The sequence below is a fragment of the Homalodisca vitripennis genome, chromosome X, assembly GCF_021130785.1.
Source record: "Homalodisca vitripennis isolate AUS2020 chromosome X, UT_GWSS_2.1, whole genome shotgun sequence".
NCBI lineage: Eukaryota > Metazoa > Arthropoda > Insecta > Hemiptera > Cicadellidae > Homalodisca > Homalodisca vitripennis.
Genome location: NC_060215.1, coordinates 145738610 through 145751231, shown reverse-complemented (window position 1 = coordinate 145751231; position 12622 = coordinate 145738610). Strand labels below are relative to the sequence as shown.

Here is a 12622-nt window from a genome sequence, read left to right as displayed (position 1 = left end):
TATATTTGTCAAACATATAGCTTTATACCAAAACAATTAGTACGAGATAATGCAAACTTGATAACACTATTTAAACAAGATGATAAAAATTTACACCATATATATAATGATCATGTAAATATAGACATGACATTTGAACAGTTCAAAGAAATGTGTATCAAAGTATGGAATCGAGGAAAAAATAAATTTGTAGTGATTGACAAGGATAGAAGTTTAAATAATGGACGATATCGTTCGGGTTTTGACATTTTTATAACAGGATTTTAATAAAAGCTTCAAACTAGCTACAATTCCATTATTGTAGTCACATGTTTTGTTGAGTTAACGTCATGGAGAAATTTGGTGATTCTTGGTTTCAAAACAAAACAAAAGACGATGTGGTTAAGGAAATACATAAATTAAGAAAAAATATAAAAAATAAACATAGATCGATTGAACGTAAACAACTTGACACGGAAGAATTGTGGGAAAAACAATTGAAACCTGTATCAGAACCATTAAAACAACTAATAAAAGAAGAAGAACAACAACAACAAGAAGAGGATAATACTAAAAGAATTGAACGGAAACGAAAATTATTTAAATCCGAAATTGAATCTGATTCAGTTCCTGTAAAAGTACGAGTTGTAAATCCTCCTCAAGGTTTAAAAAGAAAACAAAAAATTAATTTACCAACAAAACATGATTTTGAAAGTGATTATGAATACGATGATGGTACTTTAGACATTCCAAAATCTAAAAAAGGAGCAATTCAAATTCCGGATGATGATGATAACAGTGATATGGAAACAGTTGGAACGGATGAAGAGGAAGAAATGGAAACAACAACATCAACAACAACAACTGCTGTTACTCCAGCAAGATCAGACGTTTTTGAAAAAATATATCAAACCCGGCCTACGGGTGAGGAATTATTAAAAACACCCGAAGGAAAACAACTTGCTAAATATTATATTGAAAAAACTTTTACAGGTAAAATAGCTAAAGAATATTTTTCTAAATTAATAACAGGCACTAAAAATATTGATCATAATTACGGGTTACATGTTGAGGGTGATAATTGGAAAATCGGTGATAAACTTGTAGATATCGACGGTGATGATTTAATTATTGATGGAATACGATATGAAGGAACACGAGGACTTTATGAATTAATATTTATGAACAATCCTAATGCATATATTTATTCTGAAGATGATTTAGAAAACTATTATTTAATTATATTGCAAACCAATGTACATAAATCTAATTATTCGTCTTCAGGAAAAATAAGATCAAATAGAGGCATCAAGTATAAAAATATTATTTCTCGAATATTAAAGAGAAGAAAACCGAAATCAATGAAGACCACTAATACCGATGAAAGTCGCAATCAACAACAACAACAAGCGGCCTCAGGTAGTGGAATAGTATTGACTAATTTTTCTTCTTTAGAAAAAACAAAATCACAGTCAAACAAAGATAATAATTTTCCAATACTTAAGAAAAGAAAAGCAAATTCTGCGATGATGATGAACACTTATACAGATGAAATTAATCACAAGGAAACGGCAGCAGACAGTGGAATAATATTATCTAATTTAAAACCAGATGTAATTTACTATGATGATCCTAACGAACTGGTCGATAGGTTGAGAATGTTATTGGCTTCTCAAAAGGCGGGGAATACAGCACATTCAAATGAAATAAATTCAATATTAGAAGAGTTGTATGAATTAAGAGATAAATTATTTTAATAAATAATGATTACAATACTTGAATTTTTCATTTTTATTTCAACCTTTGTATCTGATAGTAGCTATGAGTGTTGATAAGTTTGGTCACTTTTCGAATGGTATTGGTAGTAGTTCTAGTAGTAATCTGAGAGGACCTAAGGGTGATGGATTCCATATCGACGGTGATGGAAACTATGATGTATTAAATAAGAGAATTTGTAATCTAGGTGATGCGGCAAAACCTAATGATGCAATAAATTTTAGTATTTTCAGCGATGCTATTCAAAATTGTCTTACAATAATAAATGATAAAGTTGAAGAATTAAAAACTGATTTTCGAGGAAAAGTTAGCGATTTAATTAAACATCTTGAAACTAAATTGAAAAATGAAATAAAAAATGGAGAGCAATCGATTTTCAATATACAAAATTATTACATTGCGCTGGTTAAAAAAAGAAGGATCGTCAATGTTAGTGCCAGTATTAATGATAACGATGTTGTGATAAGACAAGAACTAAACTCAACTAGAGAAAAATTAGAGCAAACCGATAGTGAAATAAAAATAAACACTTTAGATTTAAAAAACTATTTTGAAAATTTTATTAAAAACGATTTTATAGCTTTAAAAAATGATTATTATAATTTTAAATCACATGTTCGTGATACGATTCAAGAAATAGTAGAAGAACTGGAAGACAACGATAAATAAGTTTAGTACAATTATATATATTATGGCTAGGAAAAAAAACAGTTGTGCTAGTAGTTATCAAGGCTCGGGACTGATAACATCACTTGCCAATGCAGCAGGTTCAGTTTTAAATAAAGCAATCGATATTTTACCGGCGGAAATACACTTACCAAATTACCAATTTTGTGGTCCAGGAACTAATTTGAATAAGAGACTTGCATTAGGTCAAAAAGGAATTAATAAACTTGATTCATTGTGCCGTGAACACGATATAGCGTATGCAAAGTATAGTGACAATAAACATAGATCTATTGCAGATCGTATATTAGCTGAAGGCGCTTGGGAAAGAGTTAAAGCATCTGATTCAAGTTTAGGTGAAAAAGCAGCCGCATGGGCAGTTACTAATATCATGAAAGCAAAAACCAAACTAGGAGGAGGAAGAAGAGGAGGTGGAAAAAAGAAAAAGTCAAACAATTGTTCTAAATGTAAGAAAAAATAAAAAGGAAAGTTAATAAAAAGAAAACGGTTAAAAAAGGCAAAGGTCTATATTTAAGACCGTATAAAGGTTCTGGTCATTCAAAAAAAAAAATCACAATGTACTCGTCAAAAATAATCGATCGTTTAGGTAATAGACCATTAACGAATAAAGATATAATAAAATGTGCAAAAAAACTTAAACTACCACATTTCAGAGGAGTTTTTATGCGCGATTTATTACCAATTAGAATACGCAATAAAGAATCCGCAATTATAAATTTAGACAGTTATGCAGGACAAGGTACACACTGGGTATGTTTTCACAAAATAGGTTTAAATGTTGAATATTTCGATAGTTTCGGGAATTTACGTCCACCAATTGAAATTCAAAAATATTTAAAAAGTGTTGACGGTAACAAAGTGAATATAAAATATAATTATTTTCCTAGACAACGAGCCGGCACAGTGAATTGTGGTCATTTGTGTTTAGACTTTCTAGCCGTGCGAAGATGATTTGTGTTACTGGAAAATATTCAAATTTAAAATGTTCTCTTTTTCCACCACTGGATTTGAGTTCGTCCGATGAATGGGAAATGGGATTTTTAGATTTAATGACATATAATTCAATTCCAAATATTGAAGAAGATATAAATAATAAAATCAAGATTGGTACAGACGTGCTGAGTTTACCAACTGGTGCATACGAGATAGAAGATATTAAGAAGTATATTACAAAAGATTTAGAAGAAAAAAATCTTCTACCACTTTTAATCTTGTTGCGAATAATAACACACTTAATTGTGAAATATTATGTAATCAAGTTGTAGACTTTACAGTTCCAAATTCTATAGCGAATCTATTAGGATTTACAAATAGTCAAAAATTAGAAGCAAATAAATGGCATATATCACCTAATCAGGTCGCCATTAATAAAGTGGATATCATTCGAATCACTTGTAATATTGTTAAAGGATCTTATAGAAACGGAATAGAAGGCCATGTGCTTCATGAGTTTTATCCTGCTGTAGCACCCGGTTATAAAATTGTTGAAAAACCAAATATTGTTAAATACTTACCAATTACAAAACAATCAACATTAGATGAATTTTATATAACATTAGAGGATCAAGAAGGTAATTTAGTGAATTTTAGAAACGAAGAAATTAATTTAAGAGTTGATATAAGAAAAAAATAATGGGTATTGTATTTCCGATCAGAGAAAATAATAATAACAGTATTACAACTGGCGTTTCTAGTATAAGAAATAATAAATTTAAAAAAAGATATTAGTCATGTTCGATCTTTGAAACCGTTAACATTGAAAAATTTAATTTTTCTACAAAATCTTCCGGAATTTAAACGAATTAAAAATGAGTAATATATTAAACGTTAATGAAAATATAGAAATTGATGAATCGCTTATAGAATGGGAATGGCATTCTCACAATCCATACACATCTAATTCTTTTAAAAATAGCGATGAAATTCGTATTCCTGTTCATCAACAAGATGCATATACGTGTCCTAATAAAAGTTTTTTACTAATTGAAGGGAAAATTATTAAATCTGCTGATTTAAAAGATGATACTACTTCAAGTCTAGTTAATAACTGTATGGCTTTCTTATTTGATGAAATTAGATATGAAATTTGTGGAACGGAAATTGATCGTGTAAAAAATGTTGGTATAACTAGTACTATGAAAAATATACTTACACTGAAACCGGGAGATGAAAACTGGATTAAAAATGCAGGCTGGAATCTACCTTCGATGGACGTTCTTGCAGATAAAACTAATTTTTCATTTTGTGTACCGCTCCAATTATTATTGGGTTTTGCAGAAGATTATAAAAAAATACTTTTGAATGTAAAACAAGAATTAGTGCTGATACGCGCTTCAACTGATAAGAATGCAATTTTTCAAGCTACACCAAGTCTTCACGAGTGTTCATTTCAAATAAATAAAATTGTTTGGAAAGTTCCTTATGTTCGTGTTGATGATAATATAAGATTGTTATTACTAAAAATTACTGACTCTGATCAGCCAATAACAATGGCGTTTAGAAGATGGCAAATACATGAATATCCTTCACTTCCTGTTTCTAAAGCTCAGACTTGGACTGTTAAAACTACATCTTTGGTGGAAAAACCTCGATATGTAATAATAGGCTTTCAAACAAGTAGAAAAGATAAAAATGATAAAATTTCATCATATTTTGATTTTTGTAATTTGGAAAATGTAAAACTTTATTTGAATAGCAAGTATTATCCTTATGATAATTTCAATGGATGCAAAGCACTGATGTATGAATTGTATTCAAGATTTCAGTCTTCATATTATGTAGGAAGTGATAACCAACCTTGTCTGAGTAAAAATGAATTTCTACAAAAATTTCCACTTTTTGTTATTGATTGTTCAAAGCAAGTTGATACAATAAAAACTGGAGCATTGGATATAAGAGTTGAATTACAAGCGAACGAAGACTTTCCAACTGGAACTGCAGTTTATTGTTTAATTATAAATGATGCAATTGTACAATACACACCATTATCAGGAATTGTAAAAAAGATTATGTAAAAATAAATGAAATTTTTTTTTAATAAATATTTGATGTTGTTATTTTTTGCCATTGGGTTGCAAATAAAAACAATAGTAAATGGTTACATAGAAATAATTTATTTAATAAAAACATAACTTGATAAGGTTAGTACATTATACATAATATATATACACATACAGATATGATGTTGTTATTTTACCCTTGGAATACAAATAAAAAACAATAATAAATGGTTACATAACACGATAAGGTTAGTACATTATACATAATATATATATATATACATACAATAATGAACAAGAAAACAATTGTTAACAACTATTTTTTAACTTTAATAATTTATGGCCATACGCTAATGTGTGAATACAGTCGTCTGATATAAATCTTTTGTCATCATTTCCATTTAACGCTATTTTGTTTATTGTAATTGTTCTTAAAATATGTTTTCTTGATTGAAATATTCTCATTTTTTTTCTTAAATTACAAGACATAAATAAACAATTTTTGTAGTCGTAGAAATTAATATGTTTTTTTTACTACTGATTTAGTTACACCTTTCGCTTTTTTAAATTCAATTTTTTACAATTTTCTAAATAATTATCGTTCATCGTTCTATACGTGTACAATTTGCTTCTTAATCCTACGAATTCAACTATTGGAACACTCATGCACTCGTCTTTAAAACAACCTAATTTTTTCTTGTTGTGTTCAAAAAAACATTTATGTTCTTTTGGATAGTCTGACATATCAAAATAATTTTTAATTTCTAAATTAGTCAAATCTTCATAAAAATCAGTAGTAAAAATTTCGTAAAAAAAAGAATCAGTATCTATATAGAGTAAATTAATTCTATTAGGATAAAAAGGTTTCATTATATTATAATGAAAATTATACATGTGATATTTGCTTAACTCTAACACAGTGAAACCTATATAAATGGGTTTATTAAACAATACAGTATCTTTAACACATTCTACAGCACTTAAATTTTCAGAATAGATTATTCGGTTCTTAAAACTCGGTTTGGATATCAGTTTTGTTAGTCTTTTTTCGTTATTCACTAATTCTAGATTTAATCTATCACGTACATTTTCAATAGATTTTCCAAACATAGCGTTATTGAGTAATTTATAAAAGTCTTTTTCAAATTCATTTTTACTCTGTTTCCTTTTGTCAGTATTAAACATTATGTATGGTTTTAACCATTCACTTTGATTGAATTTTAAAACTCTGTGTATTCGTTTTAATACTAATCCGTTTTCTATTGCTTGTTTCAAATTAATATAATGGCAAACATAGTAATCTTTATCTAAAAGCGTTGACAATAATTTAGGTTGTTTAGATTTTGGAGGTGGTTTTTTTTTTCTGGTAAAAACGGTAAATCATTATGTTCTTCGTGCAAATAAGAAGGGTAACCGATACTGCACTCAACAATATAACCTACTGGGCTATCGTCTGAAACTGATTGCACATCAAATTGAATGATCTCTTCCGTTGTTAACCATTGAAATCCGTCTTTTGGAATATGTCTAATCATAGCCCAACCATATAAGTTATTTGCATCAATGTATGTTAAATAACTAGAAGGTGTATTAACATCATAGAGAATATCATTTAAATATTTGTTATTTGCTTTAGCATATCTTTTCACACAACTCGTTTATTCCACCTCGTATACCTTTCTCAATAAACATATACATATCATAAGTAGGAAGCAATTGTAATTCAACTTTTGTAAATTTTAACATTGCGTCGAATGTTAAACTGGGAAGCGTTAAGTAATTAGCAGGATCTAAATCGTAATTATTACAGCATATGGTTCTAAAATTTTCAAAAAACATCTGCTAATAAAAGTACATCTGTACGTAAATATATATCTGAATAGTCGCCTAATGTTGTACAATTAAATTTTGACCAAACTTCTTTGGCATGATCAAACTCTTCATCTGAAATATGTTCTTCTGTTATTTTATTGAAAAAACATTCTTTTGGTGGCAATTGTGTTTCTTCTAATTTAGTCCATGAATCAGTGTAATCATAAGGATATACCCCTTTTCTAGTAACAAGAGGCATATCATCATGATTAAAAAACAATTGAGTATGGTAAAAGTGATCTTTAGGTAAATTATTTGCTAATTGTGATAAACTGGTATTTAAAAATCGAAAACTATCTAAAAAACGTAATTTAATTTTACCAATAGTTGATTTGGAAAAAGTAACATATTTTTCAGAAGAATTTGGAATAACACTAATTTTTTGTTGATCACAACCTAATTGCTTTACAATAAAATGTGTATCGTAATTGGAACTTCCATGTAAAAATACAGGTAAAAAAGTTTGACTTTTTCTTTTCAGATTACATTTACTACAAACAATGTTTCTAAAACGACCAGTAAAATGACAGTGGTCTCTAACAGGTTTATCTAACATTGAAAATTCTAAATTACATAATTCACAGTGAGTAATTGATTGAATTCGATTGAGTTCATCAATTGTAAGCGATGTCATTGGATTATTAACATCAATTAAATCAGCAATTAGGTTTGCAATTGATATGAGATAATCCATAAATTTTAAAGCAGCGTCTGGTCCTCTATAAAGATAAGGATCATTTGGCAACTGAGACGATATCGGTTCTGGTAAATCTTTGTCTACAACTAAATAGACACAAAAACTCATAGGTTCATGAATTTCATTGACTAATGTATATTGCGACTGTTGTTCATTAACTTTTTTTAAAATACATTCAAAGTCGCAATATGCAACAACAGGAACTTTGTATTTAAAGTGAAAATTTTGAAATTTTAAAATTGAAGGATTATCTTCATTGTCAACAAAAGGCATTTTTGCATTTAACGGTTTATTAATTTTACAATCTTTTATATGAACTTTTAATCTGTTAACCTTATCATTTCCACAATAATGGGTAAAACAACGTTTACAGAATACCATTTTTTTTGTCGATTTAGAAATTTGCGATCGAACTAATCTTGAAAAATCTTTAATATAACAGTAATGGTTATTCCCCTGATTATTTGATATCAACAACAAATCGAAATGATTTTCAGACTCCGTTTCACAAACTTTAAGCGGATAAATTTCTAAATTGTTATTAATACCGTAAACATTTATACTAATTCCTATGTTATTCTTCTCAAACTTTTTAATCTATCTCAAAGGACATGGAAAATCTAAATCATTAAAATTAAATTTATTAATAATAGATGTGTACCTTTCATCAATGCGGTCTTTATGGTCACCTTGTATGTACCGAGCTAAAATTGACCATTGAAAACATTTGTTGTCATTAATATTTTTCGGATTAATAATAGCTTTTTTGTCTTTAATAGTTTTTGGAAGAACAATATACGAAGAGCCTCCTAACGGTCTGTATCTACTAAACCGCAAGAGAATTCCGTCTACTGATCTAAGTGTCCATCCACTACCTTTACCTAAGTATTCGCTTTCCTCATTACAAATTTTGGAAATCATATTGCGTAGTATATTGTTTAGAGAGTCACTTTGAAACACTGTAAAATTTGATGTTTTAAAAGCGGTTTCTTGAATTTCGCCTGTAAACGGTTTAACATAAGTACATTCAACTAGAATATTAAATTTTAAAGCTCCATATTCATTTAACAAATTTTCAATAACTTTTTTCATTTCATCTTTTGAAACTTGTAATATTATACAAATATCTTTTATATTAGAATCATCATTTTTTAAATAATAGGTTTTTAATATTCCTTTAAACGCGTTTTTTAAGTTCTAAAAATTTATTGTTAGTACAAACTAAATCTAATCGATCTTTTTTTAGTTTTAAATTTGGAAAATTTAACGTATCGTTATTGTCAGTAGTAAACAATTCTGATGACGATGATGATGATGATGAAGACGAATTCTCCTCCTCCTCCTCTTGATCTACTTCCATTTCATAGTCACTGTCTATTTCCATAGCTTGACTAAAAGATGAATCCATTATCTATCTGTAAAACAATTTGATAAACTAATTTAGTCCTGTTGAGCCAAATCCTTTAGCTCCTCTAACTGTGCAATTTAATTTGTCAATTGTAATTTCCTCAACTTCGGGATAGAATATGCGTTCACATATTAATTGTGCAATTCTGTCCCCAATATTTACTTTAAACTCGGTACTCGATAAATTAAACAATAATACACCAATATTTCCTCTATAATCTTTATCAATAACTCCGGCTCCTACGTGAATCCCATATTTTAATGATAACCCTGATCTGGGCGCTATCCGTCCATAGCAACCGTCTGGTAACACCACGGCTATGTTAGTGTTTATTAATTCACGTTCCCACGCTTTAATAACTACAGTTTCACCACTTCTTAAATCAAAGCCGGCAGCACAAGACGAATAACGTTCAGGTGGAAATCCGTTTTCTGACAGCCGTGTAAATTTTAAGTTTGTATTTTCTGAAAAAAATAAAACTAACTATATTATTTAATTAAACCCATTTACTACTTACACTATGCCTTATCTTTTTTATCATAAGTGACAGTTTCTTGTTTTACGTTTTCAAGTCTTAACATATTTTGTCCTACTGTTGTTAATACATTATTAATTGTATCAAAAATATTCTTATCTTCTACATTTTGTTTAATATCTAACAAGAAATAACCTTTTCTGGAAACTTTTTGCCAGTAAAACTTTTCGTTTTTACATTTTTTTAGATCTCGAACATCAGTTATTTCAATCTTGATTAAATGTGTTCCTGACTCGCCAGGTGTGGAAATTTTCTTTTTCTTATCCCCACATTGGTATTGTAAATGTTGAGAAATGAACAACGATCTACTTTTCTTTTGATTAAATAATTTGACAAATTTATCACCTTCATCATCATCATAATCAGCATTGTTATCACAATCAGTATCAGATGATGATGATGATGATGATGACGATGCTTCATTTTTAGATCTTTTAATTCCTTTTTTGATTTGTTTTTTAGCAGAAGTTTTTTTTCTCATAACCTGTTTCAAGTGAAATTAATTTATTTCTTCCAATATCTTGAATTTTTTTAATAATATTTAATGGAAATGAAAGATTTATATTTTTTTCAACAACACCGGAAAAGATTGATAACAATTCATCACAAGGCTGATCTTGTAACATGTAATACAATTGTTTGTCTTGTGAAAGATCACCAGACATCATATAATGTTTTGAAAGCACATCGCACAAATTTTGAAAAATAAAAAGTAGTTGTACAGCAACGGGATTCATGTAAACCTCCTTTGATCTTTGAAGTTCTGCAACTAACTGTTGCCATGTGTCCAAATTTCTAAATCCTATCATCCAAAGATTTTCTATTATTTGCATTAAAGTTAGAAACCTTATGTGTGATGTTGACCTACCAGTATTTGATGTAGTAGGAGTCTGTCCTTGTTGCTGCTGTTGTTGTTGTTGAGGTTGTTGCGGTTGTTGTTGCGGTTGTTGGTGCGGCTGCTGCTGCAGCTGCTGTTGATGATGTTGATAATGTTTGTTGATAAAAGTAGTAGTTGGCAGTTTAGGTAATTTTTTAGAAGAAGCGGCTGATGATGGTTCTTCTTCAACTCGCAGAGTCAAGTCAATTGTTTCCGAGTTCATTTCTAAAATATAAAATACAAAATAATTAATAAACAGTATAATCAGTACAATTGAAATTAATTTCAACAGTAATAATTGTTACCTTGATGATTTGATATCATCAACAAATCAAAATGATTTTCATTTTCCAATTAACAAACTTTAAGTGGATAAATATCTAAATTGTTAATTATCGAACTAAAATTAACCATTAGAAACATTTATTTTCGTTAAAATAATAGCTTTCTTTATCGTTAATATATTTTTGGAAAAACAATATAGGCCTAGGAAAAAAGCCTCCTAACAAAAAATGAAATTAAATTGAAACAAATACACACCTGTATGTTGGAGTGTCTTGGTGAACATTCAGAGACCACTGTTGACTGAAAGTTTCTCCTCGGCTTATAAAGGAAGCTTCAAGGCTGACGCGTACTTAATCTACACAGTTTGTAATAATATTTCAAATCAATTCCTTTTCAAACAACAATCACCAATATGCGGTATAACACAACTTATAAATTTATTATTAAAATAACAGATTAATAATTATTTGGTTAAAAAATACTTTGTTCTGAGGTATGTACTTATATATTAAAATATATTGACAATATAAAATTATTTCGTATAAATGTTACTGCATTTAAATTTCAATTTGTTTAATACTTAATGTTAACACATTTGGTTACAGAATATTTTGAATCTCCAATAAAAATTATATATCGTTGTCTGCACATTTAACACTATCAAACGGTAAGTAAATAAAAATCTTACATTTAATTTCAACAGTCAAATCAACTATTATATATATAATAAAATCGTAATAGAAACTGTTATTAGTTTCTACATTGTCAAATAGTCAAATCATAATTTTGATATCAGTTGATGAAGCTAGTATTTGATGCAACAAAGTTACGAGGCTATGACTTTCACTTGTCCTAGCACGTGGAATAATTATACGCGCTATATCCTGGTCACATCAATACGCTCTTGCAAGTGGAATTAATTAAACAAGTTCTGTAAACAACTACCTTCCAAAGAACACTTATACTATAACGCGTTTCTGATCTTCTAATATCAATAGTATCACCACTCCACTGTAAAATTTTCTTCAGTTTATACACATCACAAGTAAACTACGTATAGTCATGTGTTGTTCTATTAACAATTTTATCATGAAACAAATCATGTAGTGTAATATTTTAAATAAAAACCTTTCCAAAAACATTGACAACTATGAGGAATAATACATCCTATACAATTGTTACTTTTTTGTACTAAAACAAGTGATTCATCACTAATTTGTTGAAACCGAATGTCATACTGAGGCAAATATTTGTGTATTGAAATATAATTAAAATTATGAATATTACTGTAATACTGTTTAATTGGTAATATAAAATTAATTTTACTAGATTTCGCTCCGTTACAATTGAAGTCCGACACAAACTTTATACTAATACATCTGTTAATAGACTGTTTTGAATATGCAAAAAAAATTACATACCGTTGCCTACACTTCTTAAAACAAAACCTATCTTCAGATTGTAAATATTTAAAACGAAATATATGATACCAATAGTTACAATTTCT

At 28.6% G+C, this 12622-nt stretch overlaps 1 protein-coding gene across 1 annotated transcript; it reads right to left on the bottom strand.

Moving 5' to 3' along the window:
- Positions 1–9226: 9226 nt before the first annotated feature.
- LOC124369977 (putative GATA zinc finger domain-containing protein 25) lies at positions 9227–11597 on the bottom strand. Its single transcript, XM_046828214.1, has 3 exons — positions 11371–11597; positions 10822–11055; positions 9227–9425 (listed from the first exon to the last, which is right to left on the bottom strand). Exons 1-3 carry the CDS (start codon positions 11396–11398, stop codon positions 9418–9420), a joined length of 270 nt encoding a protein of 89 aa, XP_046684170.1. The 5' UTR covers positions 11399–11597; the 3' UTR covers positions 9227–9417.
- Between the last annotated feature and the right edge of the window lie 1025 nt (positions 11598–12622).

What these genes read in the sequence shown, in the direction of transcription:
- LOC124369977 (XM_046828214.1), bottom strand. Translation starts at nt 11,398, where the DNA reads ATGTTCACCAAGACACTCCAACATACAG. An exon ending in CAAGACACTCCAACATACAG is followed by an intron (nt 11,056 to 11,370) that starts GTGTGTATTTGT and finishes TTTATATTTTAG; the next exon opens with AAATGAACTCGGAAACAATT.